Source organism: Ptychodera flava, chromosome 14, assembly GCF_041260155.1.
Source record: "Ptychodera flava strain L36383 chromosome 14, AS_Pfla_20210202, whole genome shotgun sequence".
NCBI classification, from domain to species: domain Eukaryota; kingdom Metazoa; phylum Hemichordata; class Enteropneusta; family Ptychoderidae; genus Ptychodera; species Ptychodera flava.
In genome coordinates this window covers 23,701,386-23,717,387 of record NC_091941.1, presented here as the reverse complement: position 1 = coordinate 23,717,387, position 16,002 = coordinate 23,701,386, and the positions used below count along the sequence as shown (strand labels likewise).

At 35.9% G+C, this 16,002-nt stretch overlaps 1 protein-coding gene across 1 annotated transcript; it reads right to left on the bottom strand.

Moving 5' to 3' along the window:
* Positions 1-29: 29 nt before the first annotated feature.
* LOC139149834 (protein amnionless-like) lies at positions 30-14,482 on the bottom strand. The gene is made up of 13 exons (XM_070721830.1): positions 14,371-14,482; positions 12,851-12,966; positions 11,686-11,827; positions 10,222-10,415; positions 8,986-9,144; positions 8,250-8,340; positions 7,656-7,741; positions 6,954-7,086; positions 6,617-6,688; positions 5,908-6,001; positions 5,368-5,506; positions 4,256-4,475; positions 30-3,626 (listed from the first exon to the last, which is right to left on the bottom strand). The coding sequence occupies exons 1-12, from the start codon at positions 14,435-14,437 to the stop codon at positions 4,281-4,283; spliced, it is 1,488 nt and encodes a 495-aa protein (XP_070577931.1). The 5' UTR covers positions 14,438-14,482; the 3' UTR covers positions 30-3,626; positions 4,256-4,280.
* Positions 14,483-16,002: the final 1,520 nt, after the last annotated feature.

Here is a 16,002-nt window from a genome sequence, read left to right as displayed (position 1 = left end):
AGAGTGTGAAAATACAAGTCTCAGAACAATTTGTGCATGACCAAAACCGATGTTATTTATTCATCACAATGAGTATACAGTACAAGTCTTACAAAGGCACTTATGTAAGTGGTTAAAGTTTGAGGTTACCTTTAAACCGTGTACCTTAATTAACTTCAAACAAAAAGACTATGTTTGAATAGAGTGAAAAAAACTATAAAATTGGTCCATTTGTATTAAGTAGCTAAACTGCTCATTGGAGCTTCCTCATCAGGAAGTATCTGAGATATATAACATTTCCTATCCACAATTTACAAGAATGTCAGTATTTTAGATTTGAATGCAAGAAATTCTTGTGTTTTAGATTCTATTAAATTGCAGTTTTATGTTGTTTTCCTATATTGATTTTGTACCGGAATATTTTTGTCAAGGTACTGGAAGTACAGGTCTGTGATGTCCTTTCATGAATTTCCAAATAGATGATTGTGCTGCTGGCTAGATTTTGAAATAATCACCAAAGTTTTAGTCTGAATAAATGAAGGTACAGGGCAGTGACTTCTAATTCATTTGATAATCATGGATTTATTAGGCCAGGAAGAAAAAATAAATTGTTCATCGGAATCGCCGCTTCTACTTTGGCATATTTGAATTTTTTTTTTTTTTTTTGATCGCGGCAAATTCTTCCGCATTACAAATATTTTTAGTACTGCCGCTGGTGGCGCCCTACACTTTGTCGGGTTTTCGCGGGCACGGGATTTTGAATGAGACTTCCAACGTGTTTGGACTTTAATAGTTGACAGCCAACACGTTGTTGTGACGTCTGAATTTGGCGAATCACGGCGCAAAGTTGGTCGATTTGGCCAGAAATTTGCTCGTTTTGTAAAGGTTAGTACATGTCACATCATGAGTATTAATTTGATCGCCAACATTCGACGTGATGGCCAACAGTTAGTTCCAAAGAGGCTATTCAGTGTTTGTCCTGATATTACGTTTGGCGATTTGTTCAACAAGATCGTGACAGCAGATGGACGGTGCATCCGATTGAATGAAAATTGCATCGAAAGTATAAAAATACCGCAATTATACGGTGTCGCTCACATTTTATCAAAACTGGTACATACCAGTATGGGTACCAAAGATCAACCAGAAAAACAAGAATGACAAAAGCGAGTAAGGTCTGCAACTTAGGTAAGGGGAGGTCATCTTAAGGAACATGCATATCACTTCTATAGCAATGGGACAAGCAGATCCTACATACATAAGCAAATGTCAAGAAAAAATTAGCCAGAAGCTTGACAAAAGAAAGGTGGGAGAGTGGGAAAAAAGAGTAGGAAAAAATATAAAAGGGATCTTTTAAAAAGGAATGCTAACTCATCAATCTTCTATCCCCTACCCCCTCCTGAATATCAAATGTTCCACCCCTTGGTTGACCATGTTTACATAAGACCAGCTGGCAGTATATTTACAACTTTGGGGATTTTTAATTAATGCTATGAGTGCTATTATTCAAATGTAAACAGCACTTAAATCAGTTACAGATAGTGAAATTCCTTCCACTGTAGGGGGGATTATGACATCTGGAATTATCCTGGATCCAAATTTCTCATCAGTTTTGTGTGTCTTACATGCGAAAGTTGCAAAAATTAGTTCGCAATGAAAAAATTTACCTCAGCTCTGTTTTCAGGATCAAATTTTACTACAAATTGATATTAAACAAGACAAAATTATGTTCACAGCCTTCGAAACTGTCTCACAACAAATCCTTGGTTGGTGTAGGTCATTTCAGGTCACAAAAGAAAATTACCTAAAATATAAATATTTGGGGGTTTCCCAACACTCTGAGCTGAAAATTTATCTAATAACATCCCTCGGGACTTTTGTACCAACTTACAAAGCTATCAGACAAGTAATTTTGAGAACAAGTTTTCTTGACCAAATATGACAAAATTGTCTTAAAAATACAAATTTGTATATTTCAGGACAATTTCCATATATCTTACTATTGTCATCCCTGGACATCTGTACACCAAATGTAAAAGCCGTCTGTCCAGGGGCTTAAAAATGAAAATATTTTTTACGATTTTTGACCAAAAATAACAAAAATTGCCCAAAACAGTAATATTTCCAATTTTGTCGTAATTTCAACAATTAAAAGGGTAACACCCTTGCAAACATCCAATCCAAATTTGAGAGCAATTGGGCTAGCGGTTTCAGAGAAGAAGAAATTTTACTTAAAATGAGAAAAATAACAAAAAATTCAGCAAAAATATAAAATTCAAGATATCTTCACGATATTCATCAACTGATTTGAATCAACCTTAGTAACCTGTATACCAATATCAAAGCTATCAGATTAGTTATTCTTGAATAAAAAAATTTTGACCAAAATTCGGAAAATTGCCCCAAAATTAGAAATATAAAATTTCAAATCAATTTGTATACACTTGACTGATGTCATCCTGAGGAACATGTATACCAACTTTCAGAGCAATCAGATGAGTGGTTTCAGAGTTAAAAATTTTTTCGACTAAAAACTGAAAAAATTACCTGAAAAATAGAAACATGCAAATTTCATCCTAAATTTTACACATCTGCTTTAGAATACCTAAAGAAACCTGCATAATTCGCAGGGTTTTTCCTTTTTTCCCCCTCATTTGCATATTTTTGACACTGACAAGTTCATTTGAACAAATTCACATCTCCACCCCTAGGTGCACCTGTACACCAAATACTAAGACAGTAGGTTCTGCCGTTTAGCTGTTTTTGATGTGGACGGACATACATACATACATACATACATACATACATACATACAGACATGCAAATGGCATGCAAATGAACTGATTCAGCTTATACGATTACCTCACATTGGTATACCAAATGTGAGCTAAAAATTTACAGCAATGACAAAACACATGGTTGCGTCGATGTTAAAGTATCATTTGAAGCTTGCTGTTTCTATTGTGGAGTACAAGACAGCCTTCTGAATGATGACTATATAACTTCACTCCGATCACAGTACAGTGTTGTTAGTCCATTGTGTAAAATGTGTAGAGACAGTGGTAAAGAGGCCAAAACATGGGCCAAAGTAAAATGAAAAAACTCAGATGCTAGGTCCCACCAGGACAATATTAAAGGACAATACTGAATTGTTGGATTTCAGTGATTTGCTGTACATTTCAGTTTTATTCTGAGAGAATGTTGAAATACTCAGAATATGTTGTGCAAACACTATGTTATTGTTGGGAAATATAGTATTGAATTCAGTTACCAGTATCAGTGTTTCTTGTCTTAGATATTTCTGGTAAAAAAAAGGGAAACAATTATCTTGCCTTGTCTGCATCTGTGCAAAAATGCCAGAGAACCGCGTTTACCTTCGGCCTAAAAAAAAATAAAAATAAAAATTTTCGCTCGCCGCTCCTGGAACTTGGTCCAAAAAAATCCGATGAACAAGATTGTTTTTTTCTCTGGCCTAATTACATGCCTATTCTCAATACAAGGGTAATTAAAATTCTACGATTGCAAATCTCACTTCACCAAAAAAATAAAAAATAACAAATAACAAATACATTATACATTTTTGAGCGATTCATTTTTGTAGTTGCAAAAATTCTCCAACACATGTACTGGACAGCAACCCCTTCATTCTGCAAATAGAGAGAAATTTTCATATTTTAATATTATGTGTATCACACTTCATTTAGTAAATTATATTTAACCCACAGCCTGGACATGTGAAAAAGCAGCTTGCTATGCTTGCCTTTCTAGTTTACACAATCAAAATATTTTACAGATTTGTACTTGTTTTATGAAGCTCGGTTTGAAATGAATTTCTTGACTAATATAATGCCCTAAATTGTCAAAGAACCAGATTTTTTGATACTTGTTAACCTAGAACTTAGCACAATTAAACACCTTGATTTGCTAGCATTGAAAAGTACATGTTACTCCTACTTTTGACATTTCTTAAAGACGTACTGATAGGGTCAATGATGCATGCATTTTACTCAGTTCAATATAATTGTTCTTTATTTTCATATAATGCATTGATCAGTCTATTTACTTAACACTTTGAGCCCCAAAGTGAATTTTTGTTGCCTTTATCATATATAAACCAGTCATTTTTTTCTAATTTTTGCTAAAATTTTGATAAAAATCTGTAGCCAATGAAATGTGATGTCCTCTGGTCAAAAATTATGAACAAACTTGCAGAAAAATTCACAAAATCGTTAAAATAATGCACTAAAATTTTGGCAGGAAAAATTGCAGCACTCACAGGGTTAATGATCATTGTAATGGCCTCATGCTTGACTTTCACCGGATTCGATAATCTGCTTCTTGTCGGAGATACCGCTGTCGTCATCGTCGTCAAGGGGAATATTGAAAGTGGATTCAATCTCTACAGGGTTGCTGAATCCTCGCAGAGTGCCATCATCTTCCTCATTGAACATGTCTGGCGAGTACATGGGGTTGTACTTGGTTTCGCTGTCAGGAGTCTGCATTGAACACAAAGACAACAACAATGATACCATATCAATCTTGAATTTTGTACAGGAGTACTACCATCATTTGCTCTGTATTTGCTACAAGTTGAACAAACCTTAACCCCTGACAATATGATATTGCTCTGGAAAAAGACAAGTTGGAGACAAATTGTTGTAAATGGATTAAAATACTACCCACAATAAATGAAATTGAGAATTGTACTGTTAAACAAAGCCCTGTAACTCTTCTTCACTGTTTACCAATAAATCATCTACATGTATATTTAAAAAAAATTTGATTTTGTAACTCCTCCATTACTCAAAGACATTGTCTATAAAATTTTGCTGACTCCTTTACAGTATTAATGCTGAAATGAAGAATTTCATGCTGTTTCCTCCCATCACACACAGATGAGACAATAAGTATGGACATTCACATTTGATACTACAGGCTGAAACCACTGTTTTCGGAACGTTCCTATCAAGACTGGGAACATGATCTGAACCAACCTCTATGTAAGCACATGTTGAGATGAGGTGCATTGCATGTTTGATGTCAGATTTAAAATCAAGACAGAAAAAGATCATTGTGAAAGACGGCAAACTGCAGAAAAACAACAACGGCAACAGAGATGTCATATTAACAGCTATTAATTGCAGTGTCGTTTTTGGGATCTCTCTAAACAATATCATATTTACACCTTAGTTGAATAACAGATTGAAATGTATGAACTGTTTGAAGGCGTACTCTTTCAATCTCTTTTTCTGCCTCCTGCCCAGTTGTCTCTTTGCATTTGCATGAATATACTATACCTACTAAATGACAGACGGGTGTAATCAAATCCTAAACAATTACCTTGATACTTTGCTATTGGCATTGTGTATTATATTCACTCTAACTTACCTGACTAATGGGTGTTATATCATACATAGGGTTGTCGAATGCTGACAGTGACCCTGCTGGTTCAATTGCACTGTTGGAATATTCAGATATGCCCAGTTCCATTTCCAAGGACAGTGGCTTCCCGCGCCGGTCACACCACCTGCAGAAGAAATTTATCCCAGATACCCATATGCCTTGTGAGGTAACAATTTAAGTTTACAAAACTTACAAAACATACAGGGAAACAGATTTTTGCAAATATGGTAAAAGATCTGCAGAAAATATTGAATGAGTTCACGTTTTTTCCTATTTAATAATTTAAAAATTGATATATTTTCAAGTACAGTAAAGGTAGAATTTCTACTTTTTTTGGTTAGATTCAATATTGCAGCGAAAAGGTTAACAGAACTAAATTCAAGGTTACTCAGAAATTATATCAAAACTTATCGAACAGATATAAATATTCTGTCATTGGTGTTTGTTCTTGTAATTTCTGAGCTTTCTCTGAGTGAGTGGTAATATTAAAGATCATAGCCAGTGCTCATGATGTGTGCCACTCACCCTTTCCTGTAAAGCAGTGCCCCTACAGTACACAATGCCAAAACAATCAGCACAGAAATTATGATTCCGGCGACCGTGCCACCATTTATGTCACCTTTAAGAGATATAAAAAAGTAACAGCATTAAAGGTACTATCACCTGTTCAAATTTGCCACAGTTACCATGGAAAGAGAAAATCTAACCAATCACAGATTTTAAGCAGATGGGCACTTTTTAAAAACAGCGCCCTCACATGGGCAGTTTGAATACCAAGGAACGCCCCTTTGACCATATATATATGGGCATATTTAGATTACAGGTGACTGTATACATTAACTGAAGTTCTAATAAAATTGCATATATTGATAAAACATGTAGAAACGGTTCGTCACACTATACAGTAATAGTGGAGCACTTTTTCTTGCATGGCCATCAGAGTGAAAATCAGTGATTATAGCTACCAAAGTCCTTTGAATAATTTGACAGGCCCTCATGTATGGTTGTCCACAAATGAAGGTCGGACTGATCTTGTCACTGAAGGCAGCCAAATTAATTTACAAAAATTTGTATAAATTTTCCAGACAATTATATCAACAAATGTAAACACAGACATAAATATTTTGAAAGCATTTTCTTTGGCTAACTACAGTCAAAAAGCCCACGTTAAAAAGACCTCATAGCAACTGTACAATATCAATGCACACATTGGCAAGCTGCTCAAAGAACTCACCTGCCCGCAAACGCCCTGTACCACTGCCTGAAGTTGTAATTGTAACATTGCTCACACCATAGTACTGTGTATCTATCAAAGAAAAGAAATACAGTGAATGCAAATTAAGACAACCTTTGAACTTTCAGGGTTTGTTTCTGGTTGGTTCATAATTATCTATAAGTACTGAGTGAAACAAATAATGCAGTAAGAAGACTGGAGAAACAAATTGCATATTTGCTTTTTGCATTTCACATCTTTTTTTTACTCAAAAGGGTTCAAGGGATCTACTGAAAATTAAAATTTTGCTTACTACGTAGTAGATAGTTGTATATTTCTGTCATAAAACTTTACTTACTGCGCAGTAGATAGTTATATATTTCTGTTGCCAAAGCCACAGCTTTACCACTTTCTAAATAATCAGCACAAACCACCTGGATTCTGTCTTCAATAGTTTTGGATATGGATGTCTTAGCACCTTGATACCGATCCTATACACAAGATAATTAATATAGTAAACAAACATGCATTTTATTTAAGTTTTTAGTCCACAAAGGCATGACATGTACCCAAGAATTACTAAGCGCTTTACTCGTTTAACTTTCCACTCTTGCATCTGGTTTATTCAGAATTGTATTTTTGAATTTTGCACTGTGACATATTTAATCCCTGTGTGCAAACTTTTGCTTTGCAGACTGTTTTATAAGCAAATACTGGCCAACCGTAAGGTCCCTTGACTGCAACTGATGTCCGAACAATACAGTAGTTTTTCGATCGGATTCGAACTCACAACATACGGCATCAAGTCATCTGGTGAGGACATCACAGTCAAAACTGCTCGACAAAATCCCAACCTTAAAAAGAGTGGTTCAATAACCGAGCTAAGTTGTTACAATTATTCTGAATGTGACCCTTCCACACGCTGTAGAGTTCATGAAGTACTCCCACTCACATACTTGCTATCACACATCTCACACAAACTGAATCAGAGCGATGAATATATCGCTTTACTGGGCGAACAAGTAATTACAACAATTACTAACAGGATTTCATGGCTCACCTTGTTTGCAAACTTCTCTAAAATCATCTTTTTGAACCTCTTCATGGTAAATGTATCCTTGTTGTACAACATGTCAACAAAGGCACCTGAAGAAAACGTAATGTTATCAGGAGAAAAGTGTTAACATTGCAACAACAAAATAATCTTTGTACACAAACAAATATTCAGCACTACAAATAGCACAAAAATATCATATAGATCAATGCACATAATAACTCAAATAGCAATACCTAATATTGTTTTTCTAATTACCCTGTCAAATATCCTTTTTGATCAGTGCAACAATAATCTATACATTGTTACTATACAGACTTGCAAAGCTATCGTTTTGCAGAGCCAAAAAATATCTGACACTACTTGTTATTATGACTGCTAGTCCCAGTAACTTTTTTTCTTTCTGAGTATTACAATTGGCTCTGCTGTCTTGTGTTTTGCATTGTTTCTATTTACAGTTTGTCAAACTTTAAATATTAAAACGCGTGGCTCAGACTATATTGAGATTTTCAGACCCAGGATATGTGTGTTATCTTCATTTTCTTACTAAGACTGTATGACAAGCAACTACAATGACCGTTGATTAGAAAGAATACCCACCACAATGAAAGCAACATCCACCAACAGGCATCACTGGGTCTTTACACAAATATGGGTAGCAACTGAAACTTTGGCATATCCTTTCTTTCATCTGTGACAGGGACAAATTATTTTGAAAGAAACAATTGTAAATGCATTATTACACTCAAAGTCATTTAAATTCAAGACTTTCAAGGACTTTTTCCACAAGGTCCAAAGTACCATTGTTCAGAGATCTTTTTTACAATATCACTTTTATACATAATTCTAGGTATCATCTTTATAAGATTACCAAATAATCATCTTGTCATTTTTGAAAATAGTGGATGGACTATCAATTTTCCAGGACTTTCCAGGAGGCTCTGAATTAAAATTCCGGGACTGTCGAGGACTTTCCAGGAGTGTACAGACTCTACGCATAGAATGGCTGTGCCCAGTTTCACTGCTTGGCATACTTTATACTGAAATCTCATGTGGGCAACATATTTATTTACTAATTACAATTGGTAAATTTAGTATTTTTGTTCGAAGCATGATGGTGGTAATTGTAATTGGACCACTTTCAATTCACTAAGAGTTCCATGTGATATATGCCAAAGTGATCACATAAGGTGACTACAAAAGTGTTTCTACACTTCAGAAATCATTTACCTGTGTTACCTAATCTTAGCTAAAATACAGAAAGTAGCATACAAAGTATTGTTGCAAAATGCGTCACCTATTCCATGATAGAAAATGAGAGTTCATGTGCTCATACCTCTGGGCCATCGTTACCACACTGACAGCCTGTGGCGTCAGTACACACTCTCTTCTTGACCGAGACACTAGGGATGTCAGCCGACTGGGCACCAGTCGTGAACTGATCATGACCGTCAGCACTTTGCAAAAATGACACCAGTGATTCTGTGGTGTAATCCTGCATGTGAGCAACACATAGATCTAATTCACTATCTTGTGAATAAAGTTTGAACCAGATTTTAAAGTCTCTTCATTTTTATATATGTTCCTAATTGCTTCAGTTGACTTTTGATTTGTTGTTAATCATACATATGGCACTAGCAACAATGCAAAAATTATATGTAAATGGTCACCACAAATTGAACAGAGAAGAAAAGAAGAGTGGCTGTTCGGAACAGCTGCATCAATTGAAACATATTAGAAAAGTGATATTAATAAACCAGAAGCACTGGGAAAAAACTGAAAATTATCTGTTCACTGACTCAGAACACTTTTAAAAGAATTTCTCAATACTTTTTGTCAATGAAAATAATGCAAATATGCAAATCACAAACAATAGTGAGTTTACAATTTTTGCCATAAAATGATAGTTTTATCTTTTTTATTTCTCTCATAGTTACAATGCATGCAAATCTCCTGGAGTTCCCATGATCAATTAACAATCAACAAATGATACATTTAGACATATTCCTACCATCCTAGCCAACAAATTACCTTTTTTTGCATATTAAGAATAAACAGGAGAAAGTGTACTTGTTTATTTTTGTCAAGTTATAAACAAACGCCATCAACAATAAACAAGACTGGGCACATTCTTTGCCCCATTCAAAACAGACAATATGTACAGATTGATTCTACAATTAAGGTAGTATGCACCTCGAAAGTGAAAGACTTAAACTTTTGCTCTAACTTTCCTCAAGGAATCTTTCAATCATTCTCTTTCAAAATCAAGAATAAAAAAAAGGGGTCACCATGCAAATTTTGGGACTAGGGAAAAAAATTACCAAAGATTTACTGATATTAGACATTCAAAATGGCCGCCATCTCTGTGTTAACTCTATGAAGAAAAATAAAAATTTTCGAATTTCGAAAAACTAAGCCGTTGAAAACTTTTCTTTCACCAAGCGCTTTCAAATGAACCCTCACATGTGGTATATCAGAAGACAATTGTAAAAGTTTGAGAGTCCGAATGTCTATCCCCCAGGCACGTTCTACCATTAACCAGAAGTGACTATCAGTGACTACCATAGCCTACCGTTCCATCAATCTTCATGGCACTAACAGACACATCGGCATCAATCTTCACATGGAATTCATTTCCTTCTGGGAAAACCACCTCGTCATAGACACATGGCACAATCTCAGTCTCTGGAATGACTGTCTCATAAGGTGCTTCCCAGTGGCGTGGATTGAACCAATCTTTGGCACTGCCGCCAATGAACTCTACATCTGTACAAGGAAAACAAATGGGAAAGCGGCCCTGTTACACAAAATGCTGAATCAAAAGGGACATAAACTTAAATTTTTGTCCATTTTGTCAACACCTTTGTTCCGCATATATAAAGTGGTCTTTTGATCAACTCCAAAACCAACAAGAGATACCATCAAAATGGCAGAGCACTTGAAAATTTTTTTTTCAGTAAATTATTGATATGATTCTCAGCTGCATTATTTATACTCAAACAAGGGCAATGAACTATTCAATTTTAGCTTATGGATATACAAGTACAGTGTCTAAAATCATCGTTTGGTGAATTTACTATCTGTGAAAGTGCTGACCATACATATCTTTTAACAATGTACATGGAGTAGGCTTGAATGTATGGTTCAAACGCTTCACATCATTAGAACAGCTTGTGTGTAATACTCCTTTCATAGTGCCTGCAGATGGACTACCTGTAGCCCTTGCAGATAATGCCACCACTATGCGTACTGAAAACATTCAAGAAACTGATAATGGAAGTTGTATTGTATAAAGCCATATAATTTAATTCACTTTACAGCCTGGTCTGTAGCCTGTCAATAAAGAATGCAGACAACATTATCCTCGAGCATTCATGAGCTGTTAAACTGAAGTCCTTGATTTAAAGCAGATTGCACCTTGGGACAGAGATACTTGGACTCTCGAATTTTAACAACACATTTTTGGTCTGCCACTTGTGGTGGCTCATTTTAACCTTGTAGAGCAACTAAACTTTCCACTCGCTTTGAAAGTCTAAAATACAATTTTCCCCACAGACTTAGGGATGGCAGCCATTTTGAATTTTAAGTGTCAGGAAATATTGGGTAATTTGTGTCACTACTTCAAAATTTTGCATGGTGACCAATGATTTTCATTTTTGCTTTTGAAAGGGGATAGCTTAAAGTAAACATTTAAATCTTTCAATTTCAAAGCATGTATTACCTTAAGTGAACAACACTTTCAGAAGAATACTGTTTTACCAAAAACAGAAAGCAATGTCATAAAAAGTTTTTCTTGACAAAGTGCACTGGAGCAATAGTTATATCCTTTTGACATTTTAATTTTTTTCTGAATAATTGTGGTAGCGATCATGCGGAATGGCATCACTGCGGGCAAAGCTTTCATCTTTCTCATCTTTAAGCTGATCTTTTGGTAGCACCATCTCCGCTTTCCTGCACAAAGATCATACTTTCAAACTTAATACAGTCAATGGAATCACACTACAATGTGGTTAGTGAAAGTTTCAATGGTCCTAACCTTCTCCCTTGCAAGAGGGATCCGAGCTTTCATCTGTGAAGGTCAAAATCATGTCATTTGCCAGGACAATGACCCCATCGGTTGGCAAAATCATCTCCCTCAGTGTGGAGTTAGACTGCAGATATACTGACACTGTCTCATCCTAAAAGAGCGATGGCACAGAAATGGCGAGATGAAAAGATGAATGTCAGAGATGTACGATTCAGCGTGACTTTGAAGTAACAGAAATTCAAATACAGGTTTAATATATGCAGGATGTAAAACTAATATCCTTGCTGTTAAAAACAAGAATGTAGTTCTGAGAGAAATAAACGGTGTAAGGACATTAAAACTCATATACTTCACACAGGAAATGGGTCTTTTTCATTTGAAGACTACCACAGCGGCCATTTTTCTGAACAAGGCTGTGTAGATTATTATCTTCAATAAACTCAGATTTCTGAGAAATATGACACTGCATTTCTTCAACAACTTCCAGAAAGGAAGTAGTTTACTCTCCACAAGTTAAATCATTAGATTTCACATCCATGTATCGGAAGTGCACTTTTTACGGTTTTGTGTGGACTCAAAAACTTTCCTTGACAATGGTAAGAAACATTTTTGTCATCTTCAAAGTGTTCAGAAATATTTATTAAACATGGCACTGTATAAAGTTGCATAACTATAAAACAAGAAATGTTTGTAAACTCCATCTGTACAATGAACACGATTGGAACTAAATTGGGAGAGAATTGGATCTTTATATTTTTCAAATTTCTCAAAACTGTTGGGTGCCCTATACAGCCTATAGCTGAATGCTGCAATATTACGAGTTACTCATAAAAACAAGTGCATTGCTTAAAGAGAAAAGCAGATGAGCTTACATTTGCAGATTTAACTGACATTAATTCACTATCCAATTATCCCAAATTAGTTCCAATCATGTTAATGTCTTTCTTGTACGTTAATCAAATAGCGGTATGGGCTTGTATTTTGTGCATGCAAGAGCAACAAAGAATTATATGTAACTGCAACTTCCAAGTTATTTTTTGGGGTTGAAACTAGACTTTGTGGAAAATGTCCAACTTAATACTATATGTCTATGAGGTCCTTTTGAAATGAGGACTGTGAAAACTTTTGGCTTTGCTATTTCCGATTCACCCTAACAAACTTTCACATGACCTACTTGTCTTCCGAACACCACGTTGTCCATTGGGCAAGGCAACCTGCTGACATTCCAGTTCTTTGGATTGTCATAGTTGGTGTTGGGTAGCCATCGTTTTGTGATGGCAGAACAGTGACCTGAAAATGAGTGTAAAGCAAAATAGCAATATTAGTTGTGTCCAATGTGAGTTTGCTGAAAAACACACTCACTTTAGAAACAGAAACATGAGTTTCACTTACCATGTCATATTCTAAATATTTCGGCACTGTTCCATGGTGAGATTGAATAACTGTCTGAAGTGAGCAATGCATGAAACTACAGCAAACAGCTGATATTTGTTCAATGATACAACTTTTACCATTACACTTATGGATTTCAAAGAACACTCTCTTTCCAAATGTCCTGGTAATTATCACATGTTACGAGGCCATTTGGTAATCACTGTTAAAAGGTTTATTAGTGGTACGTTTTTGATGCATTTTCAAAACATTTCTGTTTTGTTTTGTCGTTGAAACAAAGTTTCTTGTTCTTCTCCAAAACTCATGTTGAAATGCCTGATGTTCGACTTGTAAATAATTCTCTATATGTAATACCACCAACATTGTTTTTACCAGCTGAACTGAAGTCAAGACTAGAATTCACGTACCAACAATAAGATTATATACTGTGCTCAATATATTGTGTTGGTAAGGATAATATTTTGTTTTCTAACATGCCCTAGGAAGAAGAAGAAAGTTTGTTTGCTTGCCTACAGATTTCTCATTTTACTTTCACTGGAAAGTAACCTTACTCGATGGAAAGGGAATCTTCATGTTAAACCAAGTATTTGAACCACAGTGTAAAATAAATAAGTAAACACAGGATTGTTTAATTTCCAAATATTCGTTCAAAACCCGGCAGTAAGCGAAGATATACACGGATTAAGTGACAGGAAATAGTTGAAATTTTCAGTGCGATAACTTTACAACATACAGAGACCTATATACTCCAAGTCATACATTCTCTGATCAATTTTAAAGCAAGAAGCAAGTCCAATTTTTTTTAGCTCTTTGAGCCGAAAAAGTGAAAAATCATCCTGACCTTCTGAGTGTAGTGCTAAGATGCGATATACGATTATATTTATGATTTTCCTCTGAGGAGTTCGCGGAAATATAAACAATAACACGCCCCTTATCGCTACGACGTAATACGATCCCCTGCTATGGTCATTCCATCTTGTTTTTCCCACTACAACATTCAGGAAGACACGGCCCCGAATACTCGCGCTTTCCAGACCCGTTTTTGGGACCGTGGGCCATTCGACCCTTTGATGATATAAAAGCAGCACAGGCTGGCTAACGAGAAGCTATTTGAACAAACAAACCAATGGCCATGAGGTGAAAAATTTGAGAAAATAATATCGTTATATATGAATCAAGACAAGGACGAGGCCATCGGATAGCGCAGATGACAGAGCCTTCATCTGAAATACACATGCAACAACTCACGATGGCAAAATAACGGAGGCAAAGAAAGGCGCTTGGCATTGCTTGGTACCTCACCTGCTAATAGAAGAAGAGTAAAAATCTTCGAAATCGTCATTTTCCTGCTTATGAAATGCCACGACATAGGCCTTCTCGTGTTTGCCCTTTCACTAGCCTGTCTAGCCTTGATCTGCTTATGAATCACTGAACGATGTATCATGACTCAAAAAGTTAGAAACTGCCGCATAACTGATATGAACTTTGCGATCAAGGCGCCAAAACATGTGGAGTTATGCTTTGAGCTTTGTCTCAAAATTATTATCTCTGTCATTTTATTCAGACACAAAATTCAAATGACCAAACAGTAAAAGATGTATTAATAGTGGTCAACGTCAACATGGTCGTGAATGTTGGAACTTTTTCCCCCGCGAGAGGTTATACATTTACTTGTGTTACATTCGTGAACGGGCCTCTGCTCGCAAAGCGCCCTCAGGACAAGTGGGATGAATGCCAAGATGGTTGAGGAACGGTTCGCTCTGAAATTGGATTGTATAAGGATTTCGCAGGACATTGTTTAAAAAATTAATGTGATGGGGCTGCTGTATCAGTAGTACAGGCAATTTATTAGTAAAAGTAGTACATATACTTACGGTAGTTCGCTTCTCGAATATGAAAGTCTTTAACTTTTTCCTCAAAGTTTCCTTAGGCGAACTTTCAACCATTCTCTCTCAAAATCAAAAATAAGAATCAGGGGTCACCGTCCGAGAAACAGATTACCCATCATTTATCAATATTTTAAATTCAAAATGGCCGACATCCCTGTTATCTCTATGGGAGAAAAATACAATTCTTGATTTTCACAAAAATAAGCCGGTGAAAACTTTACATACTCCAATAGATTCACAGTAAGCCCCTGGGAGTAAGCCCCTCTACAGGTCGTAGACCAAAACGGCATTTTAGACGTTTGACAGCCCGAATATCTGCCCCTGAGGTGCATTCTACTTTTACTGAACACTCAACCAAGCCTTGAGTTTTCCTAATGGGCCAAAATTTTAATCTAGAGAAACACTAGTGGGGGAGAGGGAGAAGGAGAGGGGAGAGTCTGAGTCTGTGTTCAGTAGTTTTCAAGGAGATATTTTCAAGACGTTAAAATCAATCAAGTATATGCATTCACTTTCCAGAGTAGGCCTACTCGCAAGGAATAATGATATGCATGCCTGATTAAGGGTCGCTTTCTTTTGAGAACAAACTTCAAACAAAGGAAGCTTGGAGTTGAGTATCGGGCTGTTTGAGAAAATGCACATTTCAAAACATTTGCATGATTAAATAGATATCGAGTTGTTGCTGTCAGTGGTGTTAAAAACAAAGTCTTATACAACCGACCAGCGCGAGGCTGCAGTATTGCCGCCAAATACTTACTTTGTGATGGGATAGGTAAAAATACTACACTCTATTATCCCTCCACGTCTTCCATGCAAACAGTAAACTAGACAGTAAAGCTAGACAGTAAAGCTAGACTGCCAAACAAAATTTTACTTTGCTAAGCGAGTTCTGGTGATGATAAGTTACGTAGGCTCTGTCTGGGGTACTTTATTATAGATGATTATGATTCAGTTTTGAGAAATTATTTTAATACTTTGTACGGTACATATCTAAAATCCGCCGATATATATCTGTTCTAATTATTTAGTATAGCTTAAAGGTAATACT

Excerpts from the sequence above, each read along its gene's own strand:
- LOC139149834 (XM_070721830.1), bottom strand. The coding sequence starts at position 14,437 with ATGTCGTGGCATTTCATAAGCAGGAAAATGACGATTTCGAAGATTTTT. Across the intron at positions 6,689-6,953 it reads ATATAACTATCTACTGCGCA|ATACACAGTACTATGGTGTG; the intron begins GTAAGTAAAGTT and ends TTTCTTTGATAG. Across the intron at positions 6,002-6,616 it reads TACAGGGCGTTTGCGGGCAG|GTGACATAAATGGTGGCACG; the intron begins GTGAGTTCTTTG and ends TATCTCTTAAAG.